This window comes from Syngnathus acus, chromosome 15 (genome assembly GCF_901709675.1).
Source record: "Syngnathus acus chromosome 15, fSynAcu1.2, whole genome shotgun sequence".
NCBI lineage: Eukaryota > Metazoa > Chordata > Actinopteri > Syngnathiformes > Syngnathidae > Syngnathus > Syngnathus acus.
This window is the reverse complement of record NC_051100.1, coordinates 7240759-7256888: the sequence shown is the minus strand read 5'-3', so window position 1 is coordinate 7256888 and position 16130 is coordinate 7240759. Positions and strand designations below refer to the sequence as shown.

General features: G+C 41.8%; 2 protein-coding genes across 2 annotated transcripts in view; one reads left to right on the top strand and one right to left on the bottom strand.

Annotated features, from left to right (window-relative positions):
- Positions 1–1684: 1684 nt before the first annotated feature.
- phf3 (PHD finger protein 3) lies at positions 1685–11994 on the top strand. Its single transcript, XM_037271880.1, has 16 exons — positions 1685–1831; positions 2752–3002; positions 3266–3382; positions 3457–4765; positions 5112–5361; positions 6139–6190; positions 6391–6505; positions 6607–6763; positions 6870–6986; positions 7106–7234; positions 7319–7463; positions 7537–7723; positions 7804–7951; positions 8506–8595; positions 8725–8920; positions 8999–11994. The coding sequence occupies exons 2-16, from the start codon at positions 2768–2770 to the stop codon at positions 10672–10674; spliced, it is 4923 nt and encodes a 1640-aa protein (XP_037127775.1). The 5' UTR covers positions 1685–1831; positions 2752–2767; the 3' UTR covers positions 10675–11994.
- A 512-nt stretch (positions 11995–12506) lies between these two features.
- eys (eyes shut homolog) overlaps positions 12507–16130 on the bottom strand; it is a 108541-nt gene continuing 104917 nt past the window's right edge. Inside the window, exons 49-52 of the mRNA XM_037271004.1 lie at positions 15048–15210; positions 14793–14965; positions 14515–14673; positions 12507–14031 (exon numbers count right to left, since the gene is read on the bottom strand). Coding sequence (XP_037126899.1) covers positions 12848–14031; positions 14515–14673; positions 14793–14965; positions 15048–15210 — 1679 coding nt within the window. The 3' untranslated portion in view covers positions 12507–12847. The remainder of the gene's footprint in view (positions 14032–14514; positions 14674–14792; positions 14966–15047; positions 15211–16130) is intronic.

The window sequence follows — 16130 nt, the reverse complement described above, 5'->3', positions numbered from 1 at the left end:
ATGATAAAGTTTGAAGGACATCAGGGTGACCTTGCAGTTAGCACATCTGCCTCAGAGTTCCAAGGTTCTGGGTTTGAATCCCAGTTACGGCTTTTCCTGTGTAGTGTTAATCTTGTGCTAGTATGGGTTATCTTCAGGTATTTAGGTTTTCTCTGATATTCTAAAAACATGCATGTATAGACGATAAATTGCCCATTGGTAAGAATGTGAACGTGAATGTCCGCCAAACATCCCAGCGTGTATCGTGGCAAGATAGGCTCCAGTTCATAAATTGTGACTATGTTACAAAAAGTTGAAAAAAAAATCCTCCCTGTGTTTCCATCTGGTGGTCATGGCAGCTTTTGAAAACTGAGCGGCAGGGAAACTTTCCAAATCCACACCAGGGACCTAGAATAATAATTAAAAGCAAAAAAACAAAACAAAAGGGCCAAAAACCCTTCCAAACCAAGACGGCTGTGGTATGACTCCAAAATGGCATAAAGCCACACTCTTTCCTGGGGTCCATTTTAAGTGATTGTCTTTCTCCCCCATTGTCTAAAATCTGCATTACCATTAGGTGGTCCCAGCCTCTTTTGAAACACAGAGGCCTTAGGCCAGGAACATTTCCAGAATAAAAATGGCATTACATGCTCCTTTTCCCAGGGGTCCACAATCAGTCACTTTTTCAGGGCTGTGGCAAAATCATTTTTCTTGCCAGTCTGGACACAAAAGCAACAGGGTATGCCAGAAATCCACGCCAGAGGCTTTGTCCACTAAAGTCCTTCGGTTTTATCAACGCGATTTTCAAAATTGCATAAAAGATTAATATAATTCCAAAATTCTACAGATCAGATGCGTTTCTTCTGTTTCTTCTACAGTGCAACCTCCAGGGAGGAAACATGAAGAGGTTTTTTGCGCCATCTGCTGGTAGATGTCAAGTACGTTATGCCTTCATTGCGTCAGAAAATCATAATTCAACCCCATGTAAATTTACAAATAAAATGACACTTAATTCACATATATGCTAATAAAAATGAAACAAATCGATTTGCACGTTATGTTCTAGCCTATTTTGAAAATTACTAAACATAATGCATTTACAGTACAGTACAGTATTTATTTTATTTAAATTTCCACACAGCTATTTTTGCTATTTGTTGTTCTTTGTTGTCATGGAGACAGCGGTGCAAACCTGTTCCCTAAGATATTGTTGATAAATTTGTGACGATTCAAAATCTCACAAATCTCAGATTTAGCACCTGGGTGCGTTTTAAAGTAAATTTCAGTCTATAATCATCAGTCGTTTTCTAATTGTCATTGTATTTATTTCTGTACATCGCTCTTTTATGTTTACATTGTATTGTTATGACGTGATTTGTGCACCGCTTTCTTGGACACATCACCTTTGAAAAAAGATCTCAGGGCCAATTGTATTTAATTTTGTGATTAAATAAAGATTTTGATATATTGTATGATTATTTTGGGGAGGGTTCTCGGGTCAGGAAGTGATCATCAACTTCTTAGCTGATGCAAGTGCATAGAAACACTATTGAGATTGTGATACCGCGGAAAATAGAACAGTGCAAAAACAAAAGTGTTGTAGGATTTTTTATTTCATTTTATTATTATTATCAAGGAATAACCGTCTGCCCGCTCCCAGCTGCTAAGTGACCTGCTGTAAACACAAACCACGTGACTGACAGCGCTTGCGATCGTCAGGAGCTTTTCGGCAGCGGGACGAATGACGGCTTAGCTGTAGAGGAAGTTAGTGGAGGCAGCCAGGCAGGCAAGCGGGCATCCGCGTTACTATGTAACCTGCACGAATTGGACACATCATTGCACTCAGACAGAGGTAAGCCTCCCTTTATAAACGCTCATATGTTCAAATGTAGTGATACAAAGCTGAACTTGATGTTCGTGGGCGTGTTCTCGCAACGCCTGTTAGCTGTGGTCAGGCTACAAACAATCCTAGGCCTTTGCTAGCACGACCTAGTTAGCATATCTGACATATCGTACCTCGCTCTTGATGTTTCATCAACTGTACATGTTATCATTTGTTCTCTAGAACGATCAGGCCTATTATTTACGCAGCTAGAGTACAATCTTGGGGATATGCATATGTCTACAAAGCTAGAGATTTGAGGAATTACCAAACTTCCTCCACAGGTCATCGTTAGCTTGCTAATGGATACGATCCTTAGCTGCAGATCGGCTTTAGCAACGCGTGCTAAGTAGCATGCAACTTGTGTCTAGTCTGTTTGGAAAACTAGTCAAGATAAGTAACATTTTGCATTCGTTTCCAAATAATGCACTCAATCTTAAATCGTGTTTAATAAATACATCCTGTTCGTATTTACCCGCTCAATGCATCCGATTGGATCTGCTGCTACTTGTGGACACGCTTGCTTAAACTTGAAATGCCGATTTGCATTTGGTACTGGTCGGAATTTCAAAATTAGAAATTAATTATTATCTCATTTCCCACTGATACTTATTAATCGTTCCACCTTGTGAGTAGGCGTCAGACATTTGAAGCGAAAACCTCGTTGGGCAAGTTAATCAGCACTGCTAACATTGACGTGCATCACGGGGGGGACAACGTTTAAAAGTATTATTGCAACACACTTAACCCCCCTCACTTGTTTCATTCGCATTTATGTTCAGTTGCTAACTTAATCCTGTTTAATTACATTTATGATGCTTTGATGATGTGCATGTGAAGCTGGAATATCCACATGCCAGCTATCTAAATGTTGAATTGTTTCCATGCAGGAAGGTAGCAGCATTCATGGATATTGTGGACACTTTTAACGTTTTAATACCCAGTGACCAGTTGGACGACACGCTTGCCATAGGTCAAAATCTGGAATGTGAAGCCAGTAATGAGTTTGGGTCAGGACTCTGCCTTGAAGATTCTCTTAAGAACATGCTGAGTGATACAGATCCAATGTTTGGATGTGCAACTTCTCAGTTCAACCTGCTGGATACTGAGGACCCAACTTTCCAAATTTCAGGCTCAGCAGGTACGCTTATGAACAATACATGGTATACAGTGTTCAAATGAAGTCATAAAAAAAAATATTTTTTTTTTTAAATGATTTAATTCCATGACATGATTTTCCTTCTTTTTGTAACACAACATTTTATATCACACATTTTGAGTACTTGTGCACTATTGTTATTCTAAGACCATGTGTGATTCTGCTGAAGAATGAAGGCATCTGCTTGTACTTTTTTTTTTTACTGCTATCCACCCATTTACTCAAACCTCTTTCTTTCATTGCAGAGCTCAGTGGTGGTTCAACAGCCACAGGCCTCAGCGGTGACCTGGCGGTAACGGAAACCAATTCGGTCAAGAGACCTGTTGGCCGACCCAGGAAACGTCCATGTAATGTACAATTAGGTAAACCCCAATCTTAATTTTATGAGTGACAGTGAGCGAGATGGTGACATCATGCATTTGGCTTCTTTATACAGAATCAAAGGATGGTTCAGAGCCTCCTGATATTACCACATCCACCGTACCCAGAGGACGACCAAGAAGGAAACCTTCCAACCGGCTACAGAAGTCATTTCTGATCAAAAAAGGAATAAAAGGGGTACAGCTGAAGGAAGAACTAACTCTGGGTGGACGCATCAATATCAATGATATTGAAGGTGGATTATGGTTAAAACCTTCTGTTGTGTTGAAACGGCTGACTGTCACCATTGGAGGATTCAAGATTGAACTCCTTCCTGGACCATCCTATCTCCAAGACACAGAAGCCAACTTTGACAGTAGTTTTTCTTACGATGCGAATGTTGGCTTTGCCATGATGTCAGAAGATGGCGCCTCGGCACAGAATCCAGCTCCTGAGAAAGTCGCAGACCGGGGTGTCACTGAGAATATGTGTGTTGATGATACACCACTTGGTTTGGGGCCGTATGTGAACCCTAATGACGTCCAAGCGGCTAACGGGACAGAAACACAAAGGTGCACTCAAGAAACTAAAGATGACAATCAGACTGGTGCTAAAAAGGAGAAGCCTGTCGATGACAGAAAATGTGGTCTTAAATTGCCACCAAGCAACGGGACCTCTTCAAGTGACAAAGTGGACAATAAAGAAAAGAAACCACTTTTAGCCAAAAACCTGCTCCAATCCAAGCAACATCTCATTTCCAATAAGAAAGGTTTGATTACAGGTGGACAAAGCAACATGACGAAAGGAGCTACGGTTTCCCAAAAAGTACCATCCAAAGTTCTCCAAAGAGATGTACTTCACAAATTAAAGTCTCTCAAAGAGATGAGAAGCGGTCAACATTTAAAAAGGCGGGCTGGAAGCACCCCAATTGAGCATATCCCTAAACATCCAAAGATGCAAACAGGAGATTCCAAAGTGAAGCCCAGTTCTCCAGTGAAGAAGACGCCATCTAGTGGCATTCGTGTGGTTGAACAACACAGTCCAACTAAACCATCTCATACTCTCAACACCTTGAAAGCAGACGCTTCGAACTCCTCCTATGTCGCTCGTCCGGGTCATTCCTCCAAAACACCAGAAGAAGCAGGGCAGGAGAAGCCTAAGCTGAAGAAGCCTGAAAAGATTCTACAAAAGCAAAAAAGTAAAACTGCTAGAAGCATCTCTGTGGATGAGCCGCAGCTGTTCATCCCCGACAACGCTCCGGCTGTCAAGAAAGAAAGTGTTGAGCAACAGGTGGCACAGCAGGATCAGGAGCAACCTGCCAACACTGAGTCTGTGTGGGATGGAAACAACTGCTGTGGTCAGTGCAAGAAACACCACAACAACATGTAAGTCTTGTCTCCGAAAAACGTTTCTCAAACTTTGACCTAACACAAGTTAGAAAAAGAATTACAATGTCAAAAAGGCACCGGGCTACTTCTTGTAGTCGCTGAGCAACCAGTGCGAAATATGGACACAATTGCATATGATGGCCTACTAGAGGAGAATGGCCTAGAAACCAAGCGCAGTGTGAAAAGGGTTGTATTTTGACATTTATGAGGTTATTAGAAAGATGTATGTCTTTGTGATTTTACTTTTAATCAGCAGTCACAAAAAAGTGTAGTTAATTCTGGCTTATCTACAATGGGGTGCACAGGAAAATGAACTGCAAATTGTTTTTTCACACCCTTCCAGGTTCATGGTAGGTTGCGGCCGCTGTGAGGACTGGTTCCATGGTGACTGCGTTGGTCTTGACCTGCTCAAAGTACGCGAGATGGAGGAGGAGGACCAGATGTACGTGTGCTTAAAGTGCTGCGAGGAGGAGAGCAAAAAGTCGACTGCACCCGCGCCTGAAATAAAGACTGAAGCCGCAGCTTTAAAGCAGGCTCCCAAGCCCGGAGCCTCGGAGGAACCCACAGCAGGAGGGGTCCGATCTTTAAAGAAGGTGAGTCGTCTTGGGGGTTTTCTGACCGTAGTTGTTGAACAAATGTCTTAAATTACAAAAGATGTTCCGCTGTGTTTTCTCCAGCTAAGTGATGTCTGATATTAATCATAGCCAGTGTTTCCACTGCACAAGGGTTTGTTGTCTTTTTTTTTTTTTCTTTACTTTCCCTGAACACTGATGGCTTGCACATGGGTGTATGCTTACTACAAGTTGCTGGACTGGGAAACATTTGTAGCTACTCTTAAAAATGAGACATACACTCACCCATTGCTTTGCAAAAAAATAATGACATGAAACAAAAATACACCATCTGGTGCACTGTGTTTAAATATTGTAATTTCAAGTGGTGTAAAACTGTGCAGACCCATAAAGAGATGTTTTGATCCTTCTTACTTATTTGTAAATATAAGATACACATAGTTGAAATATATTTTTATACCTAGGGTGAATATTGTCATTCATTGATCTCATTTAATTCTCGGGGTGTTGAATCGATAGCAACTGGTACAATCCAGTTGTGATTGATTCAGTGCCTTGCCTGGCTTCCCATTCAACACCTCTGCGAAGTGCAAAAACAAATTTTCATAAACTAGCATTAATTTAGGAGCCCAACATTTGGCCAAGGGCAAATACTTCCATTTTATTGTCATTCTAAAGGCGAGCAGTCATATTTTATTTTTATATCTTTCATGTTGGTTTGTTTACAAGTTTTTTTTTCTGTACTATGAATGTTGAAATGTTCCTTAGGTAATTTGTGGTTGCTCTCTTTTTAAATAGGAACAAGCTAGAAGATCATCTGCAGATGTTAAAGAAAGTCATCATAAAACAGGTATTTGAGACAGTGCTTCCATATGTGAATTCTTTTACATGCAGTTGAATTTCCAAATTGTGCATCAACAGAAAATATATTAGGCGGTGTTTGAACTTTCATTGTTTTTGAATTCAACAAGGAGGGGGGAAAAAGCTTTGAGTTGCAGTTCCATTTTTGTTTTTCATGCAAATGTCCTTGGTGCTTGTTTGTCCTCACAGGCATTCAGCTCAAACTTGAGGCAAAAAGTAAAAGTGCATCTTCAAAAAAGCCTGCATCTATTGAGGAGATCAGGCGCAGTGTGCGTGATTCTCTGAAAGACATTCTTATGCAGAGGTAGGAAAGTTTTGTACGTTTATAATGCACAGCCTGCTCAATGAACGACTTTGAAAAGCATTTCTGTAAAGGTGCTGAATTTGTGACACTCTGCATTTTAGGTTGAAGGAGTCTGATTTGAATGTCCCAGTGGAGAAAGCGTCTGAAGTTGCCAAGAAGATTGAGAGGGAAATCTTCCATATGTATAAAGATACAGAAAACAAATACAAGAGCAAGTATCGAAGCTTGATGTTTAACCTCAAAGATACTAAAAATAATGTAAGTGTAGTTGGAAATGTCTCCAAAATGAGACCAAACATGGCATGCAAAATCAGGACAGTTTGAATAGAATTTAAAAGTGATTTCCTTTTATCCTACTACTCAGGTTCTCTTTAGGAAGGTTCTGAAGGGAGAAATATCTCCTGCTAATCTGATCCGAATGAGTCCAGAGGAGCTGGCTTCCAAGGAACTGGCTGCTTGGCGGCAAAGAGAGAACCGGCATGTGAGTAATATTCACGCATCCTCAACTAAATTTCACGACCATTGAGGCGCTCAGTAAAGCTGTTTGATACTCGTTGATGAATCCACAGTTCGTAATGATAACCGGTTATTTCTCCACAGACAATTGAAATGATTGAAAGAGAGCAAAGAGAGGTTGAGCGGCGCCCCATCACCAAGATCACACACAAAGGGGAGATTGAGATCGAGAGTGAAGAACCAGGGAAAGTACCCGAACCTGTGGAGATAGAGGTAAGAAAGGGGCCATTGCTTGATTTGTGACATTCCCAAGTTAATGTGCCACTCAATTGTCGACTCCCTCGCATTTCTGCCCAGGTTGAATCGCCAGTCAAAGTCGCAGAAGTGCCAGTAGAGGCTGCCATTGTTCCGGAGAAACCGACAGAGAGCACCGAGACCGAGAGAGACACCACCAGCAAGCACAAGTCTCACTTGTTTGACCTCAACTGCAAAATCTGTACAGGTGACTGTCAACGCGAACCCAAGCGTGACTCATCAAGGGCAGCAGTGACTGAGTTTTTGTCCTACCAATTAAGGTCGTATGGCACCCCCAGTGAAAGAGGCGCCCACCAAAGTGGTCAAAGTTGCTACATCAGTGGCAAAGCGACCGTCTGCTAAGAGCGATGAGGGTAGCGCGCCGGCACCATCTGCTGTTGAAGACGACTTGCATCTCACAGTCTTAGAGGAGAGCTTCCAGAAGGCTCACACCAGCTTCGAGCGAAGGCGAGTAGTCATTTCCGATGCCAGTTTTATGCAGCTTAGTGTCGAAAATAGCGGCTGAAGTGCTCCTCTTTCCTCGTCAGGTCTGATCCTCCATCCGTCCGAGATGATGACTCATCGTTCCTCTCCAGCCTGAAGTCCTTGTGGCGAGGTTTCCTTACGATGCACTCTGTGGCTAAACTTGTCACTAAAGCTTTCCCTGTGTCAGGCATTCTGGACAGCTTGACTCAGGTACGCCACACTTTTAACAACCCCCCTACGGACACACTTGTGTTTGAATCCCACTTAAAAACTTAAATCTACTTCATTAACACTGCCATAAAGATTTGACCTCTTTGCTGCCATTGAGATAACTAAATTTTTCATAAGATTAGGCTTCGGTCCACATCGCCTGTAGAAGTTTTTTGTCAGCACCCTACTGTTCACAAGTTAGGCCAACAGAATATGATGACGTGTGATTTTTTAAATCTTTTTTTTAAGAACTTTTTTAAAGAACATTCTAACAGTTATGCATTTATGCACAGTTATGCATTTTATACTACAGTGTAATCTTATTAATCACATAACCAAATCAGCAAAGAAAGTTCAACTTTGTAATTGCACCAACAGAGGTCAGATCTAAATCAAGTTGAAAATATAAAGGGTCAGTACTTGATCACGTTTGTCAAAAAAAGTAGGCACGTTTAGTATGATGGCAACAAATTTTTACCCCTAAAGACAAGTAAAAAAAAAAAATTACATATGTAACCTATGATTAGTTAACACTACCCCCCCGCCCCAAATAGGATCTTCCTGACAGTATTCAGGTTGGTGGAAGGATAAGTCCGCAGACCGTGTGGGACTACTTGGAGAAGATACGTGCTACAGGAACTAAAGTAAGTCGTATTTTGACATATTGTTACGTTCAAATTTTGCCTCTATAGATTGTTACTTTACTGACACGCTGTTTGTTTTTCTTGTTACTTTCCTGACACACACTGTTTGTTTTTCTTTTACACTTAAAGGAAGTGTGCCTGATTCGCTTCTCCCCTGTAACCGAAGAAGATGAAATCTCCTACACTCTCCTGTATGCTTACTTCAGCAGCAGAAAGCGCTTTGGCGTGGTGTCAAACAACCGCAAACAAGTGAAGGACATGTATCTTATTCCTTTGGGTGCTTCTGAAAAAGTGCCAAATCAGCTTGTGCCTTTTGATGGACCAGGTGATTAGTACAAGCAGATTTCTCTCTGTGAATAACAAAGTCCCATAACACAAATGTAATTATCATGTGATTTGGCAGGTCTGGAAAACAACAGAGCAAATCTTCTCTTGGGACTGATAATTCGTCAGAGGCCGAAGAGAGATTATATTCCTGTTGACATGAACGAAGCAACAAGGGTACCGCCTGAAGTCAAGCCCGTCCCAGTATCTGTCGAAGAAACTCCTGCAGAAGAAGAAGATGAGAAGCTCTTCCTGGCCTCCTTGACCACTCCCAATAAAAGCGAGAAGGATAAAATACTTGAGACTACAGAGGATGCAGAGGAGCCCATCGCAGAGTCTTTTGAAGAACCATCTGCGGCAGGCAACAGCAGCCAGGAATCCCTTAAGCCTTTGCGTTTTCTTCCAGGTGTGTTACTCGGCTGGGGTGGAATACTCCCGCCGCTGCCAGATTTTGGAGGAAAGCCTCTGGTTGACACTCACAAGGTCCAGCCTGCCCAAAAACCAAGGGTGCCATCCAGCGGGGACTCCAAGGGTCCAGCTGCTGCTGGCGTTGCCGCCGCGTCTCGAGAGCGCTTTGTTATCAAGAAAAAAGAAGTGAAAGCTGTCCAAGCTGAATCTCAGTCATCCAGCCAAACGGAGGCTGGGAAAACTTCACTGGGAAAAGATGCTGAGGCTGCACCGGGAGGTCCTCCCGTCTCCCTGAGAGATAAGCCTCCAGATGTTTCCACGGAATCTTTCTTGGAAAGCTTGTCGACGCTTCAAAAAGAGCATGAAGTGGGCAGCGGCGATACCCCCAAGAAGGATGACATTGCTCTTCTCTTCAGTTCAGACAAAGCCAAGTTGGGATGGCAGCCAGTGCCAGAGCACATAAATACCTTCAAACCTTTAAGTGGGATATTGAAAAAGATTTCCACCTATTCAAGTGTGACAGAAAACAAAGCCAGTGAAACAAACCCCATTGCACCCGTTGATGCCAAGCAAGCTCCCATGTTGAGCATCAGTAAAACCAGCCCAGTGACAACATTTCATCAAGGCTTTTTACAGATCTCTCAGGCCAAACACAAACTGAAAGACCAAAACCAATCCGGCAGTCAATCGGTCCCAGATGACCGCGAAGATCCTGCTGAAGTCCAGCTGAGCGGCACAGTAACTCAAGACAAAATGGCGGCGCCAGCCCTCCCAGCATGCAACAGTGTTGCTCTTGTCCACCAGGAGGAGCAGCAACCTCAGGTACCTGGCAGCAACCACGATCCATCTGTTACAAACACTTTCCAAAACCCACAGGTTCAGGATCAGAACCATGCCACACCCCTGGCCCAGGAGAGCGCCTCACCCTCGAAGCACCCCGAGAGTCTCCCTCAACCAGCTGACCAGCTTCCATCGCAGGCCAAAGAGGAAGGAGAAGCCCAGGAGGAAATCTACACTTACTGTCACCCATGGGAGGAGAAGCAGCGACACAGCGAGGAGAGGGAACATCACAGGAAGCATGGCCACCGAAGAGACCACGGGAAGAAGAGCAGGCACCACGACAGAGGGCGGAGCAGGAAGCACGAGCACGAATGCGACGACAAACACAGAGACAGGATTAGGCACCACAGACACTCTGAGGACCGCTACGGCGAGAGGCGGAAAGAGCGATACTACAGCGACGACTACAGCAGCCGCCACAAAGAACGCCACCGACACCGGCGGGACTCAGACTATGACTATGATTATGACAATGGCCACAGGAGCTCAAAGGACAGTTACATGTAATTATGTTTTATAATTTCTTTTTTTTTTTTTTTTTTAAAGAAAACAAGTCCTAGTAGTATGTGTTTGGTGCTGTATGAAACTCATTCTCTGATTCAAACCACATCAGATTGTTGGGGCCGTTTCGATTGTTTCCTCTGTCATTCATGCGCAGCCCCCCCTCCCAACCAAGACTTCTGTTATGACCAGCTAAGCTGTTTTTTAGTGGAGTTAGGAGTTTTTCTGTGGTTTTAGTAGGGTTATGAACTTGAACTTGCTTTTTTCAATTTGCTACACCCTGTAAAGCCCACGACAACACTGCAACAAAACTTTCATTTTTTTTAATTTGTCCATCCATCCATCCATCCATCCATCCATCTTCCGCTTATACGGCGGGGTCGGCTCGCGGGGGCACAGCTTTAGGAGGGACTCCCAGACTTCCCTCTCCCCAGCCACTTAAACCAGCCCATCCTTGGGGATCCCAAGGATGCCCGAGCCATCTCATCTGGCTCCTCTCAACATGTTTTTTTCAAAATTGTTATTATAGTAGGTTTTGCTGCTCACAGTTATTCTTTTTTTACAATGGCAAAAAAAATTAAATCCATTTGCGTTTCAGAGTAAGCCTTCCTATAAGAAAGACTTGTGGGTGTAGATACATTTTACCCCCAATTCTTAAAAAGGGCCATTTTCAATTTAAAATTTTTAGATTACTTTTTTATAATTCGATATATTTCCACCAACCCGTTGCATCCCTTTTTCTAACCTCCTGATACTAAGCTGAAGGACATTAGGGCTGAAATGTTTTTTGTTTTTTTTAAGCTAAAAACTAATTTGCCACAAAAACGTTTTGGAGGCACCTATTGAGCAACATCTTGTGTTCACACGTTGGTCCCGTTTTAATTGCTTTAAATATTTTATAGTCTTACTTTCTACTGGAAAAGCATTGTACATTTTTGGCTTGTAATATACCATAGAAATGAAGTGTGCCTTTGCACGTGTGTATGTACAGTTGGTAATAAAGCTAATTCATTTTTTTATTGTTATAAAAACAAATTTCTGTGTACAGTAAGTACAGTATATTAAAGATACAGTCACCGAAACAACACTGCTATACTCTATTTAAATGTACATGAAAGTGACTACAAATACAGTTTTACCAGTATGATTTATCTTAACAAAGATCCTTGTGTGAAATGAAACAATTAATGGCTGGTTGTTTTTTTTGATAGAAGTGCAATGGAACATCCAAAGTCCAACACCATCTCTTCTGTCATGTTGATTGCCTTCCTATCTAAAAATCAACACCACTTGCACTATATGAAATCATGTAAATTTAATCCAAAATGAAACTGTCACCATCACACAACTTTATTCATTAAGCAGAAAAAATAGGAGCACTTTGCAATGTTATACAAGTATAAAAAAAGTTATACATCTCAGCAGCTTTCCTAAAGAAAGCCTTACTATCTTAATACATGGTCTTTTTTTTTTTTTTTTCCACTAATAAAAGCCTTACCTATACTTTTTTAAAACATTTTTTTTTTTTTTTACAAAAAGCCTTACATGGTCATTAAAAAAAAAATACAAAAATAGCCATACCATACATGGTCATTTTTTTCTGAATAGTATGTATATATATATATATATAATATGTATATATTATATAATATACATATATATAGTGTATATATATATATATATGACAGCTGTTGTGTATGTTTGTTGGCGGACAAGGATTTTCATGAACCATTTTGCATTATCTGACATGTACTTAATTATATATATATATATATTATTATATATATATATAATATAATATATATATATATATAATATGTATATATTATATAATATACATATACATATATATGACAGCTGTTGTGTATGTTTGTTGGTGGACAAGGATTTTCATGAACCATTTTGCATTATCTGACATGTACTTAATTTCAGCACCTGATTAGCACAAATTTGTGTATGTAATTGCCTGATACTTCATTAACCATTTTGCTCCGAGTATAATGAGCAGCCAGGATGAATATTTTTATAATACGTTTTCCTCTTTACCGTCCTTCCCTTTTCTTTGATGTAATATCTTATAAGAGCACAAAATGCACACTCCTTCAAATGCTCTATCTTCTAGAGAACTCAAAATTAGTCAAAATCTAGTGTTGAACTCTCACCAAAAATCCCCCCTTATTTATTCAGTTCCATTACCAACATTAAAGCCCTCGTTGCTTTTTGAAAACAGAAGAGGTTCATTAAACAAATAAACATTTCTGAGATTTCCCTCAAACCCCCCCGAAAACAGCCCAGATGTCACGACGGATACGTTTGTGTTCATTTCAAATCCCCCAAAGTAAAGCTGCCCCCAGTAATTCAAAGCTATGTATCTCCCAATTGGATCCACATCCTCCAGGATGACTCTCTTGTTGTTCAAATGCACTTGAACGACACAATTGTGAACTAAAATGGACACATGGTGCCATTTATTGCAGCAAAGTGTCTGACTTTTCAAAGTCACCGGGAGGGAAATTCTCTCCCCGAGATTAAGTACAACTTTTAGGCCTCCCCTCTCCAGTCCCACTGCTAGGAAGTCATCATCATGACCCCCCTTGCCCATCCACATGATTAAACCGTCACTTGTGTTGGTGAGGAAGATAAAAGAAACTTGAATGGATCTTAAATCCCTTCTGTTGTATTTCACATCAATGTATTTCACATACGAGTGTCCCACAAACTTTAAAGTGTCTGTTGCTACCTCTCTGGTGCAATACTTTCCTCCCCACCCGAGGGGGCAAATGCAGGTGTATGATGTCGGACCAACAGGAGAGCATATGGAACCATGTTTACAAATATTATTAACACAGCTTAGAGACCAATAACAAGTTGGGCCGGTCGATGATGCCGGGCAGTCACACGTGAAGGAGTCACTTCCTGTTACCCTGCATTGGCCCCCATTGTGGCACACCTTATACCCACAGGCGCTCCCATCCCAATCCCCGACATTTGCGCCACCAAGAGCCCCTTTTTCCGTCAACTCCAACTCAAGTCCGTTTAGAACCACTTCTCTGATGCTGCCAGTGAAGCCCGCTGGCTCTCCTTCGACCGCGTCCGTAGACACGGAACTCATAGATGAGACGCCGCCGACAAAGATGTCAGTGGCAACATCCAGTGTGCTCATCCCCTGGGTTACATTGTGTCTGACGTCATTGCCATCTAAAATTAGGAAGCCCCGCTGACCAATGCGGCCTGCCTTCACCGTGTGCCAGCTCTTAGAATGCAGGTTTACTCTAGTAAGAGTCTGCAGGATGTGAGGACCGTCTCCCAGGTTGTACCGCAGCTGGACAAAGCTAGAAATCAAAGAGAGGCAGAAGAAGTCCCCTGCAGAAAGGAAATAAATATGAGTTGCTTGGGGAAAAACGGGCAACTAAATGGTACTATAAACAATACCAACAATCAACAGTTAGGATGGATGTCTTCCATTGCAACTGCTCAGTAAATTGGCAAGTCTGACAGAATTGATGTCCAGCGACATCCACGCAAACAACCCATAGTGAATAATAGTCAAAGAAAAAAAGAAAACAGTTGTAAATCCGATGTACAGCAAAAGGAATGACCGTCAAATATGGTACATTAGAGTTGCATAGACCATTAAACAAGTCAAGCATTGGCAGCCATTGTGTTAATGTCATTTAAACTTATGGGCTTAGTCAACCAACGCCATGTATGTGCTATGTACTATAATGTGATGTTTAATATTTACATGTATTTCATATTGCTTACTTCTGTCTTGTTGCAAAATTGATGTGTCACTTTAGTTAGTATATGATGGGATGTCGACAAGAGAGGTCAAATTATTATTACCAGGTCTATCCCCGAGATGCTGTGCAGTGTAGAAAAGGATGCCATCCGGTGATAACGCTTGGAACTGCATTTGTAAAACAGTCCTATGTCTCGTTTTCATCGGGGGGAATGACATCCAGGAATGTTTCCCACTGAAGAATGGATCACTGATGCTCACAGCTGAAACGGGGACAATAGAGCAGTTAAATAATTGAACAGCGAAAGTGCTTCCTTGTTGACAAAATGAACAGGGTAAGAAAAACACGTGTAATGATGAAGATTGGGTTTGATGGTGTGACCTTTCTCGCAGTGGAGTCCTGCTGTTCCCAGGGGGCACTGACAGGTATATCCATTTGGAAGAGGGATGCAGGTGGAGCCGTGCGTGCACAAAGGCGGGGGAGTGTGCGCCGCATCGCACACCGACACTGTCTCTGAACAGAGCGCTCCCTTCCATCCGAAAGGGCACTGGCAACTGCAGGAGCAAAATGCAACATCATAGCTAATGATCTCCATTTCACCATACTTACAGAAGCCTATTAGACGTGCGGCCTTACTACACGGATGAACCAGAGTCCACACATGTTCCTCCATTCCTGCAGTGAACATGAACACACAAGTTGACTCCACATTGACCCACGCTTCGCCCAAAGGTTGGTTGACCCAGAACTTGGACTGTTCTGTTTCTTCTTGTTCGAAAATAGACATCAAAAATGCACCCTTGAAAAAAACCAGACAGACAGACATCAAAATAATCCCCAGTTATATTTCAAAATGGATGACCTTGGCGGGAGCACTAAGTGCTGCAACGAAAGGCATCATTGCTTTTCTGTCCTAAAACCTTCCGGTGAGCTTGTAGAAAACAAAACAGACACGTAGAGGTGTCAGCTGATTAATAGCTTATTCAGTACAACCCATAAGGCCATTGTTTTTTTTTAATTGTTTTATAGTCTTTTGGGGAATGTCGATGCTATCACGCACAGTTCAAACATTCAGCATTCTTTGTTAAACCCAAATAAAGTGCAATTTATTCCGTGCTGATTGGTGCTAGTAAAATACCAACGATTGTAATGAATCGAGGACACGTGTAACACAGTGTCATCGAGCAATCCCCACACATCGGCTAGTAAATGTTATTATCTTCGGAATGATGCCACAATAGACACATTGTTGCCTTGCTTACAATTAACAATCATTTTCCATTCTTTATGTTCTCATTGGGTTGCTAGTAAGTAGGGATGAATTTTAGCAGGGTTGACCTGTTGTCACTTATTGGCAGATGACTATTCCAGTATTAAATTAAAAGTCAAAAATTCCATTCACATTGACCTTCTTTGAATTCATTAAGAAATTGTGATGCTATCACAGACTGCCAAAACATTTACCCTCGCAAAACAACAGCATGAATGCTTGTCTCTCAGTATTCATACAATAATCAAACAACTATGTCACCGGCTGTCGTCAAGCATCTCCCTCGCTTTGTTTGTCTTTTGCCTCCATAATTCCGTCTCATTCGGCCCATATTTATTTTGGCCTTTAAGTGCAGAGCATGGGGGAAGTTGCCCAACCTTCTCTTTTGCATCAACCACTGGCACAAATAGGATGCACTGAAAATGTCATGTTCCTTTATGAATATTCAT

Coding starts and splice junctions, on each gene's coding strand:
- phf3 (XM_037271880.1), top strand. CDS start 2,768: ATGGATATTGTGGACACTTTTAACGTTTTAATACCCAGTGACCAGTTG. Junction 6,506..6,606: donor AAAGACATTCTTATGCAGAG/GTAGGAAAGTTT, acceptor TCTGCATTTTAG/GTTGAAGGAGTCTGATTTGA. Junction 7,724..7,803: donor CACACCAGCTTCGAGCGAAG/GCGAGTAGTCAT, acceptor TTTCCTCGTCAG/GTCTGATCCTCCATCCGTCC.